Below are 25,362 nucleotides of genomic sequence, written 5' to 3'. Positions count from 1 at the left end.
ATAAACATATTCAACATATAAACATCTTTTTTTGTTCCAGCCGGCAGTCTAGTACATGTATATCATGGGAAGTGGTTGAGGCAACATGTGCCTGTCTCCTGGCTCAAGCTGAAGAGGCAGAAAAAGAAGCTTACTCTATTTGCTTAGCAGAACAAATGATCTTAGAAGAATTTGGGAGATGTCTGTCACAGATTCTGCACTCCGAATTTAAATCCAAAGGGTTGAATGTTGAATAATGTACCTTAGCTACAGAAACATGAGCTGAAATTGTGTTAGAGATAGATAGCCTTTGATATGCAATGATTAACTTAATTAATTTTTGTCAAATAGTTATTACTTTTTATTTCAGTCTCACACTGGTTTATATTATCATAGTTAATAATTATTTTGGTTTCAGATTAACATCAAAAACATGTAAAATGCAATATCTAGATTTCTGTGTGTAGGCTTTCTATTACTACAGGCTCAAAGAGGGCAATCACTTAAAAACAGGTCTAGATTAGTTAAATCTAAATGTCCCAGGTACCTCATTTGTGGAACACACAATAAGCCCATTCTTATGACAAAAAGCTTGGTAGGAGGAGTGTCCGGCCAGAATTTCAGATCAACCACTCATGTGTTAGCAAATATCAATGTAGGAGGATGGTTCAGTGATCATGTGCTAGCTATGATCACGTAGGATAGCTAAATGTATGGCATAATTTACCCAGCATTGTAATAAAGATGGAGGAAAAAGCACGTCCCATGCTATCCTAGCCGGATGGCAGCTAGCACACAATCACTGTCCTGTCCTAGCTCAATTTTTGCTGACACACAACTGTGCCCAGGTCTAAAATCTTGGCTGGACACTCTTCCTGACAAACTTTTGGTCATGAAAACTAACTTAATACATTGCTTCTGAATTACTCCGAATTGTGAAATCAAATGCATGCCCAGTAAATCAAACCTAACATCACTGAGGTTAAAGGAATTTTGTTTGGATGTGATAGGTTCATTCAAACCTTTCTTTTAAGTTTAATAATTTCATGGAATTCAGTGGAAATTTGCTCAGCTAAAACAGTACTTCAGATGTAGTTTGACAGTTTGACCTATCTATTTATTTTTAATGTTGAGTTGTTAGAAAGGATTGGTCCAAAAAGAACTGTTCTCCATTTACAATGCTTTACTAGTTTTGTATCAATGAAAACTGTGATATAAATTTTGGCTAGTAAATATCTTTAATAAGCTTTTATTCTTCTGCTAAAAAAGAAGTTGTACCAGATATGAAACTACAGGTTGAAGTCATGACTGAGTCATAACCCAAATGAATCTTGCCTTTTGAATCACAAAATTTGCAATAAATTTGGCATTTAGTTAATAAAGAACTTTATTTCACCATTTTCATTTTTTAAAAAAATCAAAAAATCAGAAGACACACTCATATGGCACCATACAAGAAAATCTATCACTGGTAATTGTTCCTTTAATGACCATAACCATATGGTCGTCTATTGCCACCCAACGCTTTTATTTTTCTTTAGTAGTTAATTGGTTTCTCAGTTGATATTGGTTTAAATCCTTCCTTCCTTCCAATGTACTTTTCAGAACTTTCTCTTAATATCTATGTAAACTGATTTGTGCATGGCAGCCCAGCAATTTATTTCTAATCTATTTGGGTGTGTTAAACATACCCAGATAGATGGATTAAGTAATGCTGAATCCTTGCGAAGTTTATTCAACACAATTTGTGCTTGGCACACAAGTGGAGAAAGCAATTGCATTCATTAGCTGCAAGTGATATTTACTATTAATGTACAGCTACAAACACTACATTGATTTTAAAACTGTGATGATTGTGTAATAGGGCAATGTTAATCAAAACTGCAGACACTGAAATTCTCACATATATAGTGCAGGTGAGATAGGATTTCTAACTTTCTGGTCATTTTCTGAGGCTACCATCCCTCCAGCTCAACATTTCTAGTAATAATAATACTATTTTTCAGAGTACAACACATCTATCATAAAATATTATCCTTTCTGCAGTGCTAAATGGATGAATACCTTCACATCCTGGCAAACCCACATTTACATGTAATCTAACTGGGATTATATACTCATATATCCTTGGTATTATACCAAGGGGCAGAGGTGATATTAAAAGAGTAATCAATCATCCAACAGTTTCCAGTAGTACTTGCTTCTAAACAATGTTCAAGATTGCAGTATTGAAGATCGATATGAAATATAAAAATATGTAGTTGTGGACAAGTTGTAATGTGGATTTCCTAACTCAGATTTCAGTTTCAGTCCCATAACTACATTCGCACAAGAATCATTGTTGTAACTTCTACAGTTTTCAAGGAAATATTATTTAAAATTAGCCTAGTAACAGTGGAAACTAAAAACGCACCATATTAGCAGATGAGATTATGACATCATTGATTGGTTTGATTTCATTTTAATGCGAACTTTATAACCATTCAATTGAATGGCAACTTGTGCAACCCTATGCCATAAGGCATAGGGCATTTCTCAGTAGCTGAGAACGTACAGGGTGCTGCAGTTACAGCCCCGCCAAACACACAGAACAAGGGAGTGATTTTTCCTGCTCTCCACCTTCCAGGCTGTGCAACTCTCAGGGACATATTTCTGGAAGGCATTTACAGGGGCAGGGAAGAGCAATGAAAAGCCCTTTCTCCCACATGTGCACTCTGATGCTGCATCCCCCAGACATTTGTCCCATTACATTTGTCCCAGCACCGAGTTAACGTTTGTCCCATTAATTTCTATTAGACAAAGTCATGACTTATTAGTTTTTCTCAGAGGATACTCTGAGAATTTTGTATTTTATTGCTTTGTATTACTTTATTTTGTTTCTCCTGCTCACAAGCCCGTATCGGGGTGGTGTCCCCCGCTCGCTGAGCTGACCTATTTTTAGTGCTGTCTGTGCCACATGGGTTCTCCACACACACCCACACCAGTCAGGTTGCTGCTGTGCGCGCGTGTGTTTGCCAGCAGCCCAATCAGAGGCTCTGCTGCACTTGCGGGGAGCCCTGCTCCTCCCCCACAGGCCCAACGCAACCAGCAAGCAGCGTAGCTGAACAGAAGTCAGCACAGCAGTGGAGCCCAGGGTTTACTGTGTGGGATTAAGTGCTGGTTTTAGGCTGGAAGGTAAATTTGCTGGAATTGTTTAAGTAAGCTGATTTTTGTGTTTTGTATGGAAAGGAGGTGGCGGTTTGGCTAAAAACCCAATCCAGCTTCAGTTCCAACTCTCTAACATAATAAACCATTCTTTACTCCCACCTCACTCGCCAGTAATATGGAGGGTAATGGAGTGTATTGGTGGGATTGAAATGGCAGAGCATTTTTTAAAAAATGCTTCAAAACTTTATATACACACAATTTTACAAGATCTCAGTTTGAATTAACATCTGTTGATGCTGCTTCGTTTTGTTTCTGGTGGACACAGACTACTGCCTAATTGCAGCTATAGGAAAAGCTTGGACTACTCCATTGTTTTCTATGTGAATTCTCAGTTCCGCCCGGAGCGGTGGGGGGCATCAAAAGAACCAGGAAGTTTCCTATTCAATTGAATTTTTACTCTAGTCGTTTCCTATCTCAATATTGTCACAGTCCGCTGCATAAAATTCCGTGTTATGCTGTCTGAAGGCAAATCAGCTTGATGTGTTTGAGTAAACCAAAGTAACTCCATTTTACATAGAATACCAAAGCATCTCCAAGTTTGCTTAGAAAACCTAATTCTAACTTAAAGCAACCCCAGCCCAGCTCAGGCCAGCTCAAGGACACGGCCTCACATGATTATCTCTCTCCACTAAATTGTATCTAAAGAAACTTGGTTCTCACCATTCTTTGCTGAGAAGTTAATAAAACAGGATGTAACCAAATAAGGAGTGATCACCAGATGAACAATGAATCATTCGCATGCGTACTAGATACTTAGTCCACCATTTTACTGCCACATATACTATGTCAGCATCATTCAGATTGTCTGTATAAATGTAAGATGCACCTATAACCAATTTGTATTCAATGTGGAGCGTGAGCCCCATTGTCTACCTGCTTCTGCAGAGCATTAAACCAAGCCTCTAATTGATTCCCACTGTGTCTGTTTGATTGGCTTAAGGCGGACCCAGGGACGAACTGAATTCACATCAATTTGGTGCCGTGACAGTCGGATATGGCTCTGGGTGGACAGTCTGACCCATCACGGGACAATGAGATCCAGCGCGCCTCACAGCATTTTGTCTGTGGAGGATTCTCATGGGCCCGGGATGCGCCAGTCGTCACAATGCGCCACATCTGGGAATCGAGGCAAGAGTGAATAAAAGTGTGAACAGAGAGAGTGAGTGAGAGAGAGAGTGAAATCCAAAGACGTCTTTTGGTTCTCCTCAGCCCAAGAGGGGCAAAGGGGGGGGGGAAGCCCAGGGAGGGGCAATTTTCAGCCCGAGAAAAGGGGGAAAATCCTACAGCCGAAGAAGGGCTGCCCACGCAGGGGCAAATTTAAGACAAAATCCCGAGAGGGGAGAAAGCCAAAATCCCGAGGGGGGGGGCAATTTAAGCCAAAAAGTCCAAGCAGGGGCGGTTTAATCTTTCAGCTCGAGAAGGGGGAAAGAGAGAGAGAGAAAACAAAAACAAAAAAAACCCACAGCCGAAGTAGGGCTGCCTGGGAAGGAGTGACTTAAGCCAAGAGCCCAAGGAGGGGCGGCTTTGAGTCAGAAATAAACAGTCTAAGCCCGACCAACTCAAAGTGGGGGCTATGGGTAGCAGAAATAGCAAGTACACAAAATCTGAACGGATTTCATGTACACCTTTGGAGTGTGTGTTGAAAAATTGGGTGATTATCATGGGAGCAAAGAGTGCTCTTAGAAAACATGTTTTGAAATGCCTTTGTATGAAAGTTTGGCCACTATGAACTCGAGTCAGAGGCCTCCTGACTCCGAAAATAACATCCTTTTGCACTTGCCTCTGTTTTATAAGTGTTAAGGAAGGAAGAATGATTGTCTTTTGCAAAAATCATTTCTCTCTCTGTGTTCTGTTTCCAAGTTGCTTCCAAGCTTTGCCCGTGTGTTGCAAACAGTCTGCAAACAGTCTCTGCCACTGTCCTGTTGTAACCAAGCCAAAAGATAACACTGTTCTAGCTGCAAAAGTTTATCTGAACAAAAGGCTGCTTTTGTTCTATTTTTCCCTTTTTCTATCTCTCTTCAACTACTTGAGTTGGAAAAGAGGAAAGAAAATGGAGTTTTGAAGGAATGCATATGGGAATTGCAGATAAAAGAAAATAAAAAAACCTAGAAGGAAATACGTAAAAGGATTTTTGTTGGAGGTTGTTAACAACAACAAAAAGAAAAATGCTTGAAAAGCGCCAGTAAGTTATAAGATTGTGATGTGGAAAGGTAATATAGAATTACAGGTTGTTTTCATGGATAACTGTGATAAGGTTGTTCTGTTTAAACTACTTTCTTAACTGAGTTTATGGCTGACATATTTAAAATGCTATAAAATTCTTTGGGATTCATATGAAGTTTTCTTTGTTTAGTCCTTTGTTCTGTGAAATACACAAGACGAGCCTCTGTGTGTGTGTGTGTGCATGTTTCTGAGAGGGAGCCCAAAGCTCTGGTTCTGTATAGGAATTCAACCCACATCAATTTTATAGCTCATCTCTGTGAAGATGAGGTTTCTGTTGTATTTATTCTGTTTATTCTGTTGTATTTGTGAATGTATTTATACTAGTGACATGTTTTGTTTTGTTTTTCCTTTCTGTGAACTGTTCCAGACCAAACCTGCTCTGACATTGAATTCCAAAATTCACAGTTATTATATTAATTGAACATAAAATTGGTCATGGCCTGAGCAACACAGGGAACTTTCAGCGGTCAGCTGGCCAACTGAGGGCAGTGCTGCTTATGGCTAGCTAAATGCATTAGGCATGAGAGCAAGCTCTAATTCATTCATTCTTATATCAAGTTAGTTGTGATATTTCTGCCACTACTGAGTATCATAAGCCTTTATATGTTATGTTTACTGAATTCCTTGACAATGATCTATCTTATCTTACCTATTTCTGTGAACTCAAGAGGTTCTCTGAAAAGCAGTTTGTGTTCCAGCCAGATTAATTGTGGGTGAGTAGGAAAAATGGATTTTAAGATAAATGAGTCTAATTGTATTACTGTCATGATTTGCAAAATCTATGCAATATTTCTGCTAGTTGAATTTGATGTAAACTGAAAGCTACTAATCAAATGGTCTAAGGTTCAAAAATTTTTTTTTAATTTGACTCATCCACCAGCCCTGCTTTGCCTTCACAGCAGCTGAATCTTAAAATCCCAGACATGAGATTTAATGAAAGGAATTTTGTTTTGCCAATCCTGCAAGTGGCAAGGAGTTCCAAAGCACCGGTTTGCAATTCACCTTGGAAATTTCCCAGCTAAAAGGGATTAGTCTGGGGCAGTAGATGGCTGACTCCCTCACACATGACCGAATATCATGTGACTTTGGTGAGGATCCTGGGGTTTCCATGGCTACTACTTTGTTCTTAATCCAGCTAACTTACTTTCTTTTGAGCCTACAGAAGACCAAGAACATGATTGCTTGCAAGCTGTGAACTGCATCTATGCCAAGCTGTCCTGATCTTAAAGATCAACCTCCTCAAAATGCAGACATTGATTTGTACACAGATGGAGGCAGCTTCATGTAAGATGGACAACGTAAGCTGGCTATGGAGAAGTGACTGACCATGCTCTTTCTCCAGGTAACTCAGTCAGCACAGCTTGCAGAGCTCATCACCTTCAAGGTAATTTTTACACAACTCATGGGGCCACTTGGAAAGAAAGAAGATTTTAACAGTGGCAAACAAGGAAGTAAAATATGGGACACAGATATCAGAACTCTAGACAGCTGTTACACTACTAGAAGAGGTTGCAGTCATCCATAGCAGAGGTCACCAGAGGAAAATGACCCAGTGACAAAGGGTAATTGGATGGCAGATGCTGCAGCTAAAACTGCTGCTCCTTCTATTCCTGTTTCCAAGCATCTTTGATTCCTGTGCTAACTATCTTGGCACAACCCCCCCACATATTCAGAAAAAGGACATTGACTTTGCACCACAGCAGGGGGGCGCATTTAGAAGAGGATGGCTGGTAAAGAACAGCAGATGGATGTGGAATTATTGCAGAACCAAACCTTTGGTTTTTTTCCCTAGTCAATACAAAGACACTTTTGTGCCTCTTGGATGTACCCTTTTGCAGAACATGTGGCAACAGCCTGTGTAATTTGTGTAGTAAACAATCCTACTTTACCAAGGTATAGTATCTCACTGGACATACTGCGTGGGCTATCTTTTTCCTTGTCTCGAGAGGTTGTTTTCGCTTTACAGAAATGTCAAACCCAAACTTGAATCCATCAGTGACTGGTTAATTATGAGGCTAAAGATGGAGAACAGGGACACCACAACTATCTACACGTTACTGACGATGAAGTCAGTTATACTGGATGGAGACTGATTGCCCTGACAAAAGCCTGTAAGTATGATTGTCAGCCAGCGTAGTGCAGTGGTTAGAGTGCTGGATTAAGACCGGGAAAACCCGAGTCCAAATCCTCATTCAGCCAAGACACTTGCTGGGCGACACAGAGCCTACAGCTCAAAAGATTTGGCCTGCCTCACAGGGTTGTTGTAAGGAGAAAGAACAAGATACAGAAGAGAATGTGAGATGCCACATGGAAACTGGACTTTGTTAGCAGTGACTATGCTTGACCTGAAAGGCTTTAATGCCTCCTCAAAACCCCAAACTCACAAGGGGGGTGAAAAATGTGAATGTCTTTTTCTTCTTGACTTTATTGCCTTGCTTTTGCCCAGGATTGCTGTTTTGTTCTCGTGATCAGAAACCAGCCTACAACACAAGCCAGCCAGCCTCCAAGAAGCACCGGCCCCCACACACAGCCTCCCGCCTGGCCACCAAGCCTCAAATGAAGACATCATCCCCTGTTCTGGTCTTCAGGGAAAGGGGGGGCCCAGGGCAAGCAGGAAAACAAAAATATAAATTGGAAAAAGAAAAAAAAATTGCCAAAAGACCAAATTGAAAATAGCCTCAGGTTTTATCCATCCTTTGTATTATTTGCCTTGAAAACTTGACTTTTCCTTTTGTGCTAACGGTTGGCACCCAGAGACTTAGTCTCAGGATGCTGTCCCTACATGGGGGGGGGAGGGAATTGGCAACTCACTTGCCTGTCTTTCTCTCAAGTAAACAGGTTTGCAACCAACAGTGCCTTGAATTGTCTTTCCAAGAAGGATTGGTCCTCCCCAGATCGAAGGAATACCTGGATCCATCGCCAGAATGTGATCCCAAGGGAGTCTCCATCAACAGTGACCCAGGAAAACTAACTTTCCAGTCCAACCCAATGGTGACAGAACGTCTATCTACTACCCTGTCCTGTGTTCGAGGAAGAAGGCCTAATGCACAGTTCATCTTCCTGCTTCCAAGTGTTATAGGAGAAGGATAGACAACAAACGCCTGAAGACTGCCTGATAACAAACAAGCAAGCCAATTTGTTCACTTTTCTGTGGAGTCATACACGTAACAGCATTTCCCCAAGCTATAAAGCCCTGGAACCATCCTACCTGGGTAAGATACCTTGCCAAAGACACTATTTCAGATTGCCCACAAGGGGAGGGAGTCAAGGCTCCCAAACACATGAACATTTAAGCTTGTCTGTGGACACTAGCCAAACAAGCCAAAACAACACGGATCAGGATAGCCAAAATCCTGCAACGTTTTACAAGAGCATTTGGTTCTCAACTGAAGGACTAAAATATATTTTTCCTTACCAAGGACTTTTAGATTTTGAATTCTAAAGCTCTCCATGGCTTCCTTTTTGGCCATGACAGACTTTAGAGGACACTAAGGGGGGTGGGAGTTGATGATTTGCACCACTTTCTTATATTACTCTCTTGTAGTGACTATGTGCTATCATTATGTTGAAAACCTTGCTATCTCCTGTGCTGTAAGGTCATGGACCTCACATGCTTGCTCTCCAGTCATTTCCTTATTGTTTCACTTATATATTGTGCCAATCATCTCATTGTTTCAACCAGAGCATTTACCTGCAAGTCTGCACCTATCCCCAAGTTACTGATCCCTTTATGCTCTAAGACATTAAGCTGGCCCAAGCTTTACCTACAATTTTATAGACACTTGTATTAATCAGTGTGATTATACATGACTTGTCATTGCTATCGCTTTCCACAAGCTGATAACCCATTAATCACCAGAAGCATCTGGTTCCACAATGCAAGACTGTTATTTATACTTTATTTGGGATAAAGATGGGTTAAAATCATGTTGCTTGCTATAAGTTGTATGATCTTTATATGTACACTTTGCTGTTATGTGTAAAATTTTTATATATATATCAAATCATGCCAGATATGGGTGGTTAAGGATATGTGTGTGTGTGATGTATAGAATTATATAATTATGTTGTAGCTCTAGAATATTGTATGCAATGTGCCTGCCATAGCACATACCATTTCTGTAAAAACTATGCTTAATGCATCACAAATGTTTAAGGCATCCCAAAACCACATATGTTCCAAACCCTTTAGCCACACGAAACACAAAGTTCCATCAATGGGCAAGAACTATATTCCAAGATTAAGAGTTTGTGTGTTAGAAAGAGCTACTGTTAATATTTTCAAACAGTTAGAACTTTCATTAACTAATATGGAGAGCCTATTGATTTATGGGCAAAGAAGATAATTCTGGTTGTATTTTCTTTGTATTAATAATCACATGTTGCTGCTTACAATGCATTACAGCTTTAAACCAAATGTTTATGAGAACCTTTAAACCTTGCCATAGTATAAGACCCATACATACAGCTGTACCTTTACAAACTTTAATTAAGACATCCTGAAGATTCAGGATGATCCAATTGTTTCAGGGGGGAATTGATGTGTTTGAGTAAACCAAAGTAACTCCATTTTACATAGAATACCAAAGCATCTCCAAGTTTGCTTAGAAAACCTAATTCTAACTTAAAGCAACCCCAGCCCAGCTCAGGCCAGCTCAAGGACACGGCCTCACATGATTATCTCTCTCCACTAAATTGTATCTAAAGAAACTTGGTTCTCACCATTCTTTGCTGAGAAGTTAATAAAACAGGATGTAACCAAATAAGGAGTGATCACCAGATGAACAATGAATCATTCGCATGCGTACTAGATACTTAGTCCACCATTTTACTGCCACGTATACTATGTCAGCATCATTCAGATTGTCTGTATAAATGTAAGATGCACCTATAACCAATTTGTATTCAATGTGGAGCGTGAGCCCCATTGTCTACCTGCTTCTGCAGAGCATTAAACCAAGCCTCTAATTGATTCCCACTGTGTCTGTTTGATTGGCTTAAGGCGGACCCAGGGACGAACTGAATTCACATCAAGCTTGCAAACAGATTGTTTTTCATACAGAATAAGACCCAAGTTAGAAAAAAGCAGGGACTCCAGTGCTTGTTTCCATGTGCACTCATAAGGTCTAAGGGCAGCTGTTTTTCCAGTCCTGGAGAAAACCTGAGATCTAAGGCCTCACCTCAGAATTTCGAGGTGAGGTGAAGCTAAAATCTGACACACACACCCTCCAGACTCTAGGGGGGTGGAATAAAACAGCTCACTTTGAAAAGAGGTGTGCAGTTCAGATCTATCCATGCTCATGGCCAGTTAAGTCTTTAGGCTTTCCATTTACCAGATTCTTTATCAGGAAGACTGTACATTCTGTTTTTACTTGTTTTCTGGTGCTTTTGTGTGTGGAGTGGTGGCGGCTTGTACTCAGTCCCAGCTTTGGAGACAGGCTACATGTTGAAATGTTGCTGCTAATGCATATCTGCATAAAGAACTGGTCATCTTTACATTCTTGCAAATTCAGTTGCTTAAATATTGGATCCTTTAGAGACAGAGTGGGGAAGTGGGTAAAGAAATATGTGGGATGGGAATATGTTAAGTTGCATGTTAAAATGTTTCTACTAATACATATTTGCATAAATATATCTGTTTTACAACCTTACATTCTTGTGAGTTCAGTTGCTATTGCTCTGTGTATTTTTCACCAGTGGCTTCCATCTATTCCTAATTATCCTTATTTTTATTATTTATTTATTTTTTTTTTATTTTTTTATTTATATAATACCGCCCCTCCAAAAATCACTCAGAGTGATTTTCAAATAAAAACAATTAAAATCAATTAACAGTTAAAATCATTTAAACATTAAAAACATTAACATTAAAATCTTTTAAGATGATTTTTATGAGATTCCACTATTATGAGATTCCACTATTTCATTTACTTGAATTACAAACAACCCTACAAATTGTTGTTTTTCAGAACAATGAGATCTGATTTACTTTATGATTCAAGCTTCTTAAAATGCTTACAAGAAACATTCATTAATCTTAGAGAAGAAGGGGTTCTGTGAAGTAAGCCATTGGTCCTGTACTCATCAGTGTCTAAATCTATTCAGATTGAGAGCAGAATTTCGTGCTATTGGAAGGATGAGGCAGTGGCCAAATACAGCAGTCAGGTAATGTTCCGCCCTTCCCCTCGTAACCATGTAGTTCAATTGAGTGGATGGCATTACCCATTGTGTTACTCTGCCACACAGCATTGGCTGATGGTGGTGGGTGATGGGGAAAGTGTAATGACATCAGGCAGAATTACACAATATGAAGGCAAGGGGGAACATGACAGCTCAGGCCCAATAACAGTTTCATTCTCAACTGATACTCTAGCTCACTGGTGGCCAGTCTGCAGCTTGGGTACCACAAGTGGTCCATGGAACAAATGTCTGGGCTGCAGCAGCTTGACCCACTGGCCTGGTTAGGCATAGACAGGTATGTCTGCATAACCAGGCAAAGGAGTCCATTTTAATCCATAGACTAGAGCCAGACTAGAAATAAAACCATGCAAAGATACAGGAACTGCATATGTACTGTAGCTGCACTGAAGGTCATACTTGAGATTTAAATGTGGCACTCTTCCAAAAATACTGGACACCACAACTCTAGACAAATGAATTATTCCTTTTGTGCTGCAGTTATTCTGTCTGTAAAATAGACAAATTTGCTTGCTTAAACTGTCAGCTTTTTCAGCAAAGATTGTCTCTTGATGAATGTTTGTGCAATGCTAGCATATGAGGCCTTGATCTTAGAAGACACCACTGTAATGGAAATGTTGTTAGTAATATTATATTAGGATGACAAAAGAAATGCAGAGTAGCCATGAAAAGCCAAAAGCTATAATGAGAGCACATCTCAAAATAATGCTTTTCATAAATCTTAATTATAATGTGGATTTTTGCTATCCCGTATTATCCACTTCAGAGACAAATGTGACTCACTATTAAATTACTACAATCAGTACTGATGTAGGAGCAGCCCTACATTGTCTACATTTGTGAACCATTTTTGCCAGAGTAATTACATTAGTAATACCTGATTACACAGCGGTCTTATGTTCCTATGAAATTAAGGTAATTATTGCAGCTAGAAACACATCTGTCTATATTACGCTTTAATAAGGAAACTAGTCAGAGGCTGTGCAATATTAATTTCAATGTCTTTAAAGAAGATATCACTATAGAAAAATATTTTATTAAAGGAAAGTTTAAAAAGAGCAGAAAACTCTTCTTTCTTCTGTGGCGCACATACTCCTTGATGTGCCACAGAACAAAGAAAGGACATTTCTATTTAAGATCCTATCTCTGCTTAAATTAAGAGGTTGACATCCAGGGAAATGAAGTGCACGTGCAGCAATGTTACACATGCTATGAGGGAGGAATGATATGTGTTGATGTCCAAAAATATGTCTTTGAGGGTTGTGCAGCCCTCAGGGAAACAGGAATTTTTTTGGAAGTCACAGTCAATTACGGAGAGAAGGCAAGGGAAGATTTGTTTGTTTGTTTGTTTGTTTGTTTGTTTGTTTGTTTGTTTGTTTGTTTGTTTAATACCCCTGCTAACTTGGCAAAGAGGCACCTTTTACCATGGTGATTCTCTTTATTTAGCAGGGGGAGAATAACTGGCCCTATCCACCCCCAGCACAGTACCTCCAATGACTATTGCTGGTGTCTATCTTATGTTTCGTTTTAGAATGTGAGCCCTTTGGGGACAGGGAGCCATCTTTATTATTTCTCTGTGTAAACTGCCCTGAGCCATTTTTGGAAGGGTGGTATAGAAATCGAAATAACAACAACAACAACAATAATAATAATATAATAAAGAATGTTTAGAAACAACTGGTGTCAGCAAAAACATTCAGATATTTATTTTAAAAAGCAATGAGCATGTGGAGTACACAGTTAACAATCAATGGCGAGACACTTGGACAGGTTAGCATTAGAAGAGGCATTTTCCAAGGGGACTCACTATCCCCTCTGTTGTTTGTAATCGCCATGACCCCACTTTCACAAATACTAAACAAAACAGGCCTCGGATACCAAACATCTAAAACATCAAGTAAAATCAACCATCTGCTGTACATGGACGATCTGAAGTTGTATGGAAAGTCCCAGTCAGAAATCGAATCACTGCTAAACACTGTCCGTATATTCAGTAGCGATATAGCAATGGAGTTTGGACTAGACAAGTGTGCTGCATTAATAATGAACAGTGTCAGGGTCTCGACCGGACTTGGCTGCACACTGTCGACATATAGTGACGAATGTTGTTTTTCAGCAGGGAGTAGCCGACTGACGACGTGATATATAATGCAAGCCACAAGAAGTCCCAGCTGGCAGGGATTTAAGGCTTATCAACCCTCTGCAATATGCGTTTGCTTTTCCTAAGAGTCTCTAATTGATCCCTGCGTCTCGTGACACGCCGCTGTTGGGGGGTCGGCGGGGGTAGGTTACATAGCTCTTCTCCCGATTGGTTTGTTTTATCCAGATATCGTGTCCTTCCCAAGGACCTGGGATGGCTGAATTTGATTGTCAGTTGTTATTCATTTTCTTCAACTTTTTCAATTTTATGGTCCCACCAATTTTTGGCTACAGGTAGCCTGTATTTTTTGCAGATGTTCCAGTGTATCATCCCTGCTACCTTGTCATGCCTTTGTTTGTAGTCAGTCTGTGCGATCTTTTTACAACAGCTGATTAGGTGGTCCACTGTTTCATCTGCTTCTTTACAAAGGCGGCACTTGCTGTTTGTTGTGGATTTTTTGACTTTTGCTCTTATTGCATTTGTTCTTAGTGCCTGTTCTTGCACAGCCAGCATTAAACCCTCTGTTTCTTTTTTCAAGTAACAATTCTTAAGCCATTGCCAGGTCTTGGTGATGTCTGATTTTCCACTTATATTGTGCAAATATTGACCATGCAGGGGCTTATTTTTCCATTTTTCTGCTCGGTTCTTGACTTGTTCTTTCTTGTAGGCCTGCTTTGTTTCATTGGTGTTGAATAGTTTCTCGTTCTTGACCATTTGAAGTGCATCTTCTTCACTGTCCTTGATATATTCTTCAAGGCCACTTAACTCCTCCTCTACTGTTTGATGGACTTGCAGCATTCCTCTTCCACCTGAGATGCGAGGGAGATAGAGCCTATCGCCATCACTGCGGGGGTGCAGAGCATGATTGATGGTCATGATTTTCCTGGTCTTACGATCCAGCGTCTCTAGCTCTGCCTGGGTCCAGTCTATTATCCCTGCAGTGTATCTGATAACAGGTATAGCCCAGGTGTTTATGGCTTGTATGGTGTTCCCGCCATTGAGTTTGGACTTGAGGATTTTTCTAACTCTCCTGATGTATTCACTTCCAATTTTTCTTTTAACTTCAGTGTGTGCGATGTTATCAGCCTGGAGAATGCCCAAGTATTTGTAACGTTCTTTCTCTTCCAGATTCTTGATCTTGCTTCCATTGGGCAGTTCTATTCTATTCTATTCTATTCTATTCTATTCTATTCTATTCTATGACCATGATTGATGGTCATGATTTTCCCGGTCTTACGATCTAGCGTCTCTAGCTCTGCCTGGGTCCAGTCTTCTTCTTCTTCTTCTTCTTCTTATTATTATTATTATTATTATTATTATTATTATTTCTTGTTTACACAGTCAGACAGGTTTGTTTGTTTTATTTTGACTTGTTTTTCTTTCTTCTCAACTACAGTTATATCTGGTGTATTTGTGTTGCAGATGTTTGTCTGTTTGTAGTCAATTTATTATTATTATTTTTATTATTTATTTACACAGTCAGACAGGTGTTATTGACTGGTTTGTTTTATCCAGACATCGAGTCCTTCCCAAGGACCTGAGATGGCTGAATTTTATCATCAATATTGTTGGTTATTATAGATTTTATTATTATTATTATTATTATTATTATTATTATTATTATTATTGATTCGATTTCTATACCGCTCTTCCAAAAATTGCTCAAGGTGGTTCACACAGAGAAACAATAAATAAGTAAGATGGACCCCTGTCCCCAAAGGGCTCACAATCTAAAAAGAAACACAAGATAGACACCAGCAACAGTCACTGGAGGTACTGTGCTGGGGGTGCCTCAGAAGGTGAGGCTGTCCTGCAGGGAAGAGGGGTGGCATCAGCACCAACCTTTGGTCTGTGGCTGGTGAGGTGGGCTCACCCAGAGAATGAGGCTGGCAGGAGATGGTGGCACACTGCAACTTGTCTCAGTTGGCAACAGGCAAAAACCTGCCCCTAGCCTTCTGCCACTTATGGCTCCTCCTGTCACCGAGATAGCCCAGCTAGGAAAATAGCTGCACAGGGCAACAGGTGTGTGCAAAATTATGCAGTGTCTCGTGCAGTCTCTGTAAGACCAATAGAAAAAATGCTGCTGTTTCCCCAGCTGGACTATCTCAGCTACCTGACCAAAGGAAGAGGAGCAGTGTAGGGATATGAGGGTCAGGTGATGAGGTGGTGGTGGAATGAAAGATGCCTCTTGCTATTATCAGAATCTGTATTTGAGTTCGTAAAACCTGTCAAAATAGAGGCTTGAGCCCTCTATGTTTCATTATCAAGATGAAAATTAATGGCACTTCATACTTCATAATAAACTGCTCAGTTCAACAAATCCTGAACTTTCTGCTGATGAAATCACAACAACCCATCTCCCAATTATTTGACAGAAGGCTTTACAAAAATGGAGATTATTGGGGTATGTGATTAAATACATTTGGTAGAAAACATTATGGTGTTTAGAAGGTCACACTGTCATTGGGCCATTTACTGTGCAAATGCATCCCACGTGCAAAGTTCCAAAAAGCTCTGGGATTGCAGGACTTGGATGACGGCTGCATTAGTCAACGCAAATTTTATATCATTAGCATTTTGGTCTCTCATTTCCTTCTCTGAAGTCTTCATAGTATATTCATTTCTCTTCATTTCTTACTGGAAATCATATTGAAAGTGTGATCTTATTTAAAAAAAATAGCAACAAGTGGTCATCTTCCATTAACAGAATTTCACTGAACTGGAAAAGAGTAATTACAAAGGTTATGTACATGTACAAGGTTATGTACATCTTTAAAAGCTTTTGGTTATTTTTCAGATGCAGTAATTGCAATGAGATGTATAAAAATTGCTTTAAAAAAAAAATACTACAAGCAATATAAAATAACCTCTATATGGCATCAATATTCTTTTCAGAGTTCTCAGTTCAAGAGGGCAGTGGATGCTTCAGTGTTGGGAGAAAAAATGAGCCAATAACTTGATTTAAATAAATATTTAAATAAATAAATATTTGTGTGATAAATATTTAAATAAAATGTTTGTGTGGGACCCAAGGAAAACTAGAAATGTCAGCTGCTCGGGTTATTATTTGGGTGACAATAACAACAACAATAGTGGTAACAGCTAACTTTCAATATATACTGCAGTCCTGCACTAACAATTTGTTTAGGGTACACAACAGTTCTTTTCAAGATCTATCACTTGAGCCGCTCCTGTGGCATATCAATATATATCTGGGCTGTGGGTGGGGCCAGCCTTGTGGGAAGGGGCACAACCAAGGCAGTTGCCCAGGGCACCTATCTGAAGGAGGTGTCAGGCTGGACTTGGTGGCTTGCTGTTTGTGGTGTGTACTCTCTGCAGTGAGCTAAGAAGGGGGGCACTGATAAAGGTTGTTCACATGACACAGGCTTTTGGGGTAGGAGGGAGTTTACCCAAGCAGCCCGTATCATCTGGACGACAGAGAGACCTCCCGACCAAGCATCTGCAGACCTGGGTAGCCCAGATCTGCTACCCAGGCAAAAAGTAAGGTAGGAGGAAAAGGAAGTCCATCCTACTTCACTTTTCAGTTGTCTGCAGCACTGAGGCTTTGGAGACGGCCACTGGGAGTGGCAGCCATTGAGCCCTGAGTACAGCACAACCAGGGAGAGGAGTCCTGCTGCACTGCCGCAAGGCTGCCTCTCTGCTGCCCATGGAGCCCCAAGAGGGACAAACCCTGTGTGGGGGAGGCTGGTAGGTTGTCTTCCCTCCAGTCTGCCACAGCCACTATGGTCATCGGAACCTCATAAACTAACCACAGAGAGGGGGCCTTGAAGTCACTCCTTGCCCAGGCGCTCCTTGCTCCTAGGGCGCAGTCAGAATATCAGCTGGCAAATATTTTGAAGGGAGGAGGGGGGAAATGGGCTCAAAGACCGCCCACCCTTCAGCATGCTGTCTCTGTGCCACAGATTCCTCCCTGTCTTCCTGAGGTTACCACAGCGAGAAGTAAGAGTATAAACGCCAAAGAATTTGCAGGCGACGGAGCTTGTTGGCAATTTGAAACGCTGGGCAAAGTGCTTTGCTTCTGGCTCCCTTGCAAGCCACCAAAGTACCTTAATTAGCTTTTGTTCTGTCACCTTGGGAGCCCGGTTGGCTGACATAGGCCTTCATCCTTTTAGCTGCACATTTCTATGGCCACAGATTAAATCTTCTGAGCTGCTCAAAGGCCAGAGGAAATAGGCTTATGGGGAAGCAAGTCAGACCTCCATGGGTCATTCTGCTGCAGCACTAGGGGTTCTCGAGCGTGGGTCCCCAGAGGTTATTGGGCTGCGGCTCCCATCTCCAATCAGGGTGCTTTCCAGATTACATGCTAAACAGGGATAAAATGCTTCAGCTTGGCAGGATCGTATTGAAAACGATCCCCATAATCTCAAACTCGTACAACGGGAAAGTAAAGCTATTTTTCTGCAATGGACTTGCAGTGTTATAGCACTATAACACAAAGATAAAATCCAAAAGAAAGCATCAGAAGTGTTAACAGCACTTTGCTGTCAGCGCAGGTATTGCGGTGTCACAACTCAGGAAGTATGGAAGCACACTTAGGAGATCCGTAGTGATCCTGTTGTAGGGTATAATCTGGAAAGTGCCCAGGAGAGGGTCATTTGCAGTTGTCACCGGCTTGTCTGGTGGCTACTCAGGGACAGGCCTTCTCCATTGCTGCCCCGAGACTTTGGGATGTGCTCCCTGCTAAAATAAGAGCCTCCCCATCTCTGACAACTTTTTAAAAGGTAGTCAAGACACATTTGTTCATCCAGGCTTTTAATTAGATACTATTTAATAGTTGGTTGTTCATTTTTAATAGTTTTAACATTGTTTTAAATTTTTAATTATTGTAATGTTTTAACCTTTTTATTATTTATATTGTTTTGCTGCAAACTGCCCAGAGACTTGCATTTTGGGCAGTATACAAATATGTCAAATAAATAAATAAATAATGTCAACACTTGCCTTTCCCATAAATTTTGTATAGTCTGTTGCCTTCAAGAGTTTCACAAATACGTAAGGTTTCAAATATAATTTTAATAGGATGAAATAACATTTAATTTTTCACTGGAGCACACAGAATAATTAATATTAGTGGAACATTTTTTGAATAATTTACTATATTGTAAACTGCCCAGAGATTTGCATTTTGGGTGGGATACAAATAAGTTAAATAAAAATATGTTAAATCAATTTGGAAAATTTGAAATGAAAGTAAAATAAAACATTATTTCAAGTAGTTAATGTCCATATTTTGAGCTGTAGATCTTCTTCTGATGTTCAAGAATTGAGGGGTGCTGAACCTTTGTAGCCTATATTGAAAAAGACATATTGAAAGAGACATTATGGAGAGGAGAGCTACTGTACCATGCTTGTGGTAGCAAGCATGACTTGTCCCCATAGCTAAGCAGGGTCTGCCCTGGTTGCATATGAATGGGAGACTTGATGTGTGAGCACTGCAAGATATTCCCCTCAGTGGATGAAGCCACTCTGGAAAGGGCAGAAGGTTTCAAGTTCCCTCCATGGCTTCTCCAAGATAGAGCTGAGAGAGATTCCTGCGTGCAACCTTGGAGAAGCCGCTGCCAGTCTGTGAAGACAATACTGAGCTAGATAGACCAATGGTCTGACTCAGTATATGGCAGTTTCCTATGTCCCTGTATTCCATATATATATGAAGTTGAGTATACGTGGCAAATGACACAAGAACCAGTGCTTGAGATATACTGTAATGTGATTGCAACAATGTGTGAAAAAGGAAATTAATGCCAAACAAGATATATATATATCTTGTTTGGCATTAATTTCCTTTTTCACACATTGTTGCAATCACATTACAGTATATCTCAAGCACTGGTTCTTGTGTCATTTGCCACGTATACTCAACTTCCTAGTCCTAAGATTTAAAAAATGTCTCCACTTCTTCTTAATAACAAAACAAAAACAAAAACCTTACTCCACACCCCAGACTCATGAATTTAGATTTCATAATATGAACTACTTGGTGTTGAAGACACCCAGGATATTCACACAACCTGGAGGCAGGAAGGGTGGGCAGACGGGCAGGGGGAAGGCTGTGCGGAACTTACCTTGCCCCCAGATGATCCAGCAACTTTGGTGGGAAGCGTGGACTGCGCTCCCACACGCTCTGCACTGGTAAATGCAGCACGGATCTCTGGAGACCAATGCGTCCTGGTCTCCATGTATCCCACAATGCACACACGATACCCCCATGAGACGGGCATTCTAGGTGCCTGTCTCTGTGTGCACTCAGGCTGTAAGCAACCTGAGCACACACCAATGATCCTGGTGCCGCCGGGATTAAGGAGACAGGATAGGCAGGCAGGATAGTACCAGGATTTGCACAGATCCCAGCACTGCACACAAGTAACCTAACCCAGGCTGGGCTGCCCTAGCCTTGGTTAGGCTGCTCATGAGAACAGCCTTACTAGCTGACATCCTGACTAAATTTACTGGAGGAAAATCTATTGGAAATTAATAGTTATTTAGGGTAACTCCGGAGTAGTACTATTGAGTAATTTAGTCAGAATGCCAGCCACTTTGATCTAATGGAGATCTGATAATCACCCAAAGGCTAGTGTTGCAGACAGATATTCAAGTGCCAGCCTCCGTGTGAATGTCTGTGTGCTAGCAATGGGTATCTGCCCCAAACCAAAGAGTTAAGTACAGCAGCAGCAACAGAAATGCCTAGGATAATTCTTTGAGATGTGAGTTCCTTCTTAAAAGTATGCTGAACAGTGGTGAAGAACTGAAACAGTGGCGAAGACTTGTTCAATCACCCCTCTTTTTCCTATTCTATCTTCTTTTCTCCTTCTATTCAGGACCGGCCTGATGCAAAAGCAGCCCAAGCAGCTACTTCAGGCCACCGGAGTGAGAGGCATGAATGCAATATGCAAAGAACTGTACGTAAACCTAGTAGTGCATAAAGAAATCTACTTCTGCATCATGCATGCCAAGCCAGCCCAGAATATTATTTGGTGACCTAAGCAGTGAAGGATCCATCTGTCCTCCAGCACATACCTGGTGCTTGGCCTGGCTTCTAAAGTGGAATTAAAATATATGGATGTCTGAAGTATGAATCTTCCTTTAGTGTCTGCTTGGGGAGAGAGCAAAGCCAGAGCAGCTCGAGGACAAACTCTGGCAGGGTCCAAGCCAGGAAGAAGAGAAACTGGAAGCCTGGACTAAGCTATTGCAAGTGAGCCTATTATAGTGAGGGGGAAACTGAATAGTGATGTGCATGGAACTGCACCTCTGTGGTCCAGCACTGGGGAGGGGGACTCTTTAAGGGTGGTGGAGGGTGTACTTACCCCTCCTGCCACTTTCCCCCCTCCAGCACTCCCAGTTTTTAAGGCATTTGGGGCAGCAGAGTACCTCCCTGCCACCCCTTCCCCCATTCCTCAGCTAAAAGCTTCAAAAGGCGGACTGTGCGTGTGCACGCCGCATGCGTGCATCACGTCAGTGCATCCCGTACGTCATACGTGTGTGCACGTCTGACACATGCACAAGATGTACACGTGGTGTGCACACACGCAGTCCGCCTTTTGAAGCTTTTAGCCAAGATATGGGGGAAGGGGCAGCAGGGAGGTATTCTGCTGCCCCAAATGCCTTAAAAACTGGGCGCACTGGAGGGGGGGAAGTGGCGGGAGGGGTAAGTACATCCTCCCCCGCCCTTAAAGGTCCACACACACACATCCCGGTCATCAAACTGCCAAACCGGCCCCAGGTCCAGACCGGTTCGGAGGCCCTTAGAATGGGCTCTGAACCGGTCCATGCACATCCCTAAAACTGAAGCTAAAATTATAGTAGATCATGCTGGAGAATGTTTGTCTCACTATTTAGGTATTATCTTTGTAGTTATGAGATGTCCAGAACTTGTAAGACTCAAAGGAACCAGTCAGAAGCAACTAGCACCATTAGCGTAGAAGAAGCAACATTCATCTGAATAGAATGCTGCTGGCCTGGGTCCTCCTCCAGAAAAGTGCAGAGTCCAGACCTGTTGGCTGGAGTTAGCTACTATTCTCTTACTAGGAATAATCTCAGAGATCTCTAGGACTTCTGCTGACTCAACTGAGTCCCCTAATTTCACTGCATCAAAAACAATTCAGAAAATTCAGAATTCAAGAGGAAATGCTCCCCGCTCAACACGTGTGATCTGGGGTAGAATTCCTGCTTCTCTCTGTTCTCAACTTTATGATTCATGAAGTTCCTTTGGGCTCTGAGGATCTATAGTCTTATTCTTGCAGGTAGACTCTACCCAAAGTCTTATTAACATGCATGATCGGTGAAAAGGATTGATTGTATTTTCATTTTGCAAGATACTGAACACTTTTTCCAGATTAGTATAGCATTTAAAATATATTTAATTCTAAACATGTAATTCTTCTGATTTCAGTGAAAACAACAAAAGCTGTGTACTAATTTTTATTTTTGTTGTTAAAATTTCTATACTGCCTTTTATTAAAACAACCTCAAGGCAGTTAGTAATGTGCTTTGAAGGACTGGCATAAAAGTGCTTAGCACCTTAGCATATGGTGGCATGGGGTACATACCCTGCAGAACCCCTTAGATTTCTATGAGGCTCTATATACAGCATGTCTTAGCATGTCTCTGTCTCCGCCCCCCCCCCGCCCCCCGTCCCTTCAATTCAGGTGAGAAAGATTATGAGAGATCTTGCCTCAGTAGAAAAAGGTTCTGCTGCATGATGTTCAATTCTATTCCCAGACCTACAATTCTGTAAATACTATTTTTTTCTTTTTAAAAAATTGAACCACTAGATCTCTTGTATAACGTGTCATTAAAAACAACACCAACAAGGAACAAATGAGGATTTCTAAACTGGATTCACAAATATGATGCACAGATATTAATGATGAATATAATTACAAATAAATACTTCTCAGAATTGCATTCAAATCATCCAAATCAAGCTTGCAACACTGTTCTTCATTATCAGAAGAGGCATATCTTCTACCATCTTTAGAGGGAGAAAAAGAAAGTCAAATTACTTTTTAAACGGTATGAAGCTACTGTATCTAAATGTGTATAATATTCACCACGGACACCGCTGAGAGAATAGTTTCATTCCACTCAATGGTTCACTTAGAATGTGAACCATTCAAGAAGAATGGTTGAGCCCTCTTGTAGCCATTAAAGCCAGCTTTTACAAACAGCAAAAAATCAGTAGAGCAGGGGGAAATTAGCTCAATGCATGGGAGCATCTGGACTGTATATACCTCTAATACCTTGAGTTTTAATTTTGTTCCATTTTAGAGGACTCCATATGCTCATAATGCCTCAGTAAAAAACCTGAAGAAAAACAAAATGCTAATAGATCAGGTTACTCAGAGAGTTCCTGAAAGGTGAAAATAACTCTTTAAAATTCTTGGAAGTCTTTTCTGTTTACATTTTCTGTTTACGCAGACAGTTTACTCTATCCGTGACACACATTGTTCCTACAGTACTATGCATAAAGTTTTCAAAGTATACAGTACTGCATTATGCATAGATATTCTAAATACTCATTAAAGAGATTGTGGAAATTGTGGACTAAGCTATATATTTGAGACCTTTTTGGAAGGGTGGTATAGAAATCAATCAATCAATCAATCAATCAATCAATCCTAATGGACAATCTGTGACAGCCTTCTATTACAAATAGGAGACTCTGTTATCAGATTGTTTGCATATTCTTTGTTACATAACTAAACAATTACAAAATTAGTTTTTAGGTTGTTCAGGCATATTCCATACTTTCAAGTGCTCATTTTACATAGCCTTTCTGAGAAGCAATTTATTGCTGTTTTTATTGAATGAACCAGGAAGCTATTTAAAGACTTCCATGTGGGATGGATGCTTCATTGTGGCATGATAAGTGATTCTGCTTGCATGCAGACGATTCCAAGTTCCCTCCCTGGCATCTCCAAGATAGGGCTGAGTGAGACTCCTGCCTGTAACCTTGGAGAAGCTGCTGCCAGTTTGTGTAGACAATACTGAGCTTGCTGGACCAACAGTCTGACTCAGTATATGATAGCTTCCTATGCTTCTATTTTCTTCTTAGGCACTTCTTAAAGTAAAAATTATTCTGTAACAAATACTTGTAAAAATTCCACTATTCCAGAGATTTTGATTGTTTTATGGTAATAATACTGTACAGTTTGTTCATAGTGTAATGGCTGACATGATAAGGAAAATTACTCATAGTAGTACTTTTAATTTCAGTGGGACTACTTTGAGTAATTTTCTTCATCCTGTCAGTCTTTGTAACTAAAGCTAATGTAACATATAAATATCTCCAACTCTGATCATAAACGTATATACTTAAATACAATTGATATATTCTGTCTGGTATTTTGATATTAATATAGTAGAACATTACAAAGCTATCAGTATTAGGAAAATCTACCTATCAGAAAACAACATGTGAGGATGTTTAAAATAGTTTTAATAAACAGCACGTGATACTAAATTTTTAACAGAACCAAGCATGTTTTAGTTTTTTGAAAATAAGAGACCATCAAACTTAACTTACATCGTCCCTTGAGGTATAACATTGATTGTGGACCCCAGTTTCTTGGTATGAGTTTACTCTGCAAAGAAAAATAAACTATTATTTGCTGGAATTTCCCCCCCTACAGTGTTGCAGAGGATTTTCTTCTTTCAGCTCTAACTTTTACCTTTGGAACACGTGATGATTGAACTATCAAAAAGACCATCATGACGATAAAAGCGCAAACGAATGCAGTTTTAACTTTCTGGAAGAGAAACAGTATATATTTTTCTTTCATTATTTAGATAAAACAACAAATATGTCAAATCAAGCCTTATGCGTACATAGGAGACTCCTTACCATGCTAGCAGGTCTTTTGTTACTCGCTGGTCTCACCCCAATGCTATCAATGGTCTTGTTTGGCAGTCTCACTTTTAAAGAGCTGACGATAGTATAATACGCAAGTTCAGCTGATCATGGTTGTTTGGTTTGGGTTTTATTTTATTTTTTTCTAAAGACTTTGTTTTCCAGGCAAGGGTGTATGCCAAGTTTGATATGTGGAAATGAGATATATAGTAGTTTACCCTCCTTAGTGATCAAAGCAGCTAAATTATTGTCAAAGACTCTTTGACAAAAGGGTAGCTAACAACAGTTGTTCCCGTGAGATCCGAAAACAATCTGTACCCACAGGAAAAAAACATAGAAGACAAAAGCTGACTAAATGTCAAGCATTTGTACTTCACACATCTTCCCTGCATCTCCCATTCATTTTTCCTGCAATAGCAAATACATAGCCAGGGAGAAGGTTAAGCAAAAAGCTGTTTCATTGTAAATGTGCCTGCTATTATGGGGAATTTTTTTTAATTTTTATTTTTTTGAAATCTAGTCAGCCACTGAAGCTTATTCTCAAGTAATCAGTTTAGGAATTAAGTAGCCATTCAGAAGTTTAATGGATTATCATTTTCTTTTATAAAGAGGACTGTTCTCAGACACAGAGTTACATAGGAACATGAGAAGCAGCCATATACCGAGTCAGATCAATACTAGCTCAGTTTTGTCTACATGGACTGGCAGTGGCATCTCCAAGGCAGGAGTCTCTCTAAGCCCAATCTTG

General features: G+C 40.3%; 2 protein-coding genes and 1 long non-coding RNA gene across 9 annotated transcripts in view; 2 read left to right on the top strand and 1 right to left on the bottom strand.

Annotated features, from left to right (window-relative positions):
* TESMIN (testis expressed metallothionein like protein) overlaps positions 1-320 on the top strand; it is a 103,121-nt gene extending 102,801 nt beyond the window's left edge. For all 6 annotated transcript variants that reach the window (XM_053289890.1, XM_053289867.1, XM_053289850.1 and 3 more), the window contains one exon: positions 41-320. In XM_053289890.1, coding sequence (XP_053145865.1) covers positions 41-236 — 196 coding nt within the window. In that variant the 3' untranslated portion in view covers positions 237-320. The remainder of the gene's footprint in view (positions 1-40) is intronic.
* Positions 321-3,128: 2,808 nt separating this feature from the next.
* LOC128339685 (uncharacterized) lies at positions 3,129-10,381 on the top strand. Its single transcript, XR_008313166.1, has 2 exons — positions 3,129-6,122; positions 8,241-10,381. It is a non-coding gene; the product is annotated as an uncharacterized LOC128339685 (long non-coding RNA).
* An 8,141-nt stretch (positions 10,382-18,522) lies between these two features.
* On the bottom strand, positions 18,523-24,742 carry LOC128340216 (spexin prohormone 1-like). 2 transcript variants are annotated; one of them, XM_053285147.1, is made up of 5 exons: positions 24,609-24,742; positions 24,436-24,513; positions 24,291-24,348; positions 22,646-22,736; positions 18,523-19,056 (listed from the first exon to the last, which is right to left on the bottom strand). In XM_053285147.1, exons 1-5 carry the CDS (start codon positions 24,609-24,611, stop codon positions 18,972-18,974), a joined length of 315 nt encoding a protein of 104 aa, XP_053141122.1. In that variant the 5' UTR covers positions 24,612-24,742; the 3' UTR covers positions 18,523-18,971. The 2 variants fall into 2 exon arrangements, with proteins under 2 accessions (XP_053141122.1, XP_053141123.1); XM_053285148.1 differs by having other exon boundaries at positions 22,656-22,736.
* Between the last annotated feature and the right edge of the window lie 620 nt (positions 24,743-25,362).

Source organism: Hemicordylus capensis, chromosome 1, assembly GCF_027244095.1.
Source record: "Hemicordylus capensis ecotype Gifberg chromosome 1, rHemCap1.1.pri, whole genome shotgun sequence".
Classification (NCBI taxonomy): Eukaryota; Metazoa; Chordata; class Lepidosauria; order Squamata; family Cordylidae; genus Hemicordylus; species Hemicordylus capensis.
This window is presented reverse-complemented; position numbering and strand designations above follow the sequence as displayed.

Bases quoted from the DNA above. Each gene is read 5' to 3' on its own strand.
- LOC128340216 (XM_053285147.1), bottom strand. The intron at 24,349-24,435 runs GTAAAAGTTAGA...TTTTCTTTGCAG, and splicing joins AATCATCACGTGTTCCAAAG to AGTAAACTCATACCAAGAAA. The intron at 22,737-24,290 runs GTAAGTTAAGTT...CTCCCTCTAAAG, and splicing joins GTTATACCTCAAGGGACGAT to ATGGTAGAAGATATGCCTCT.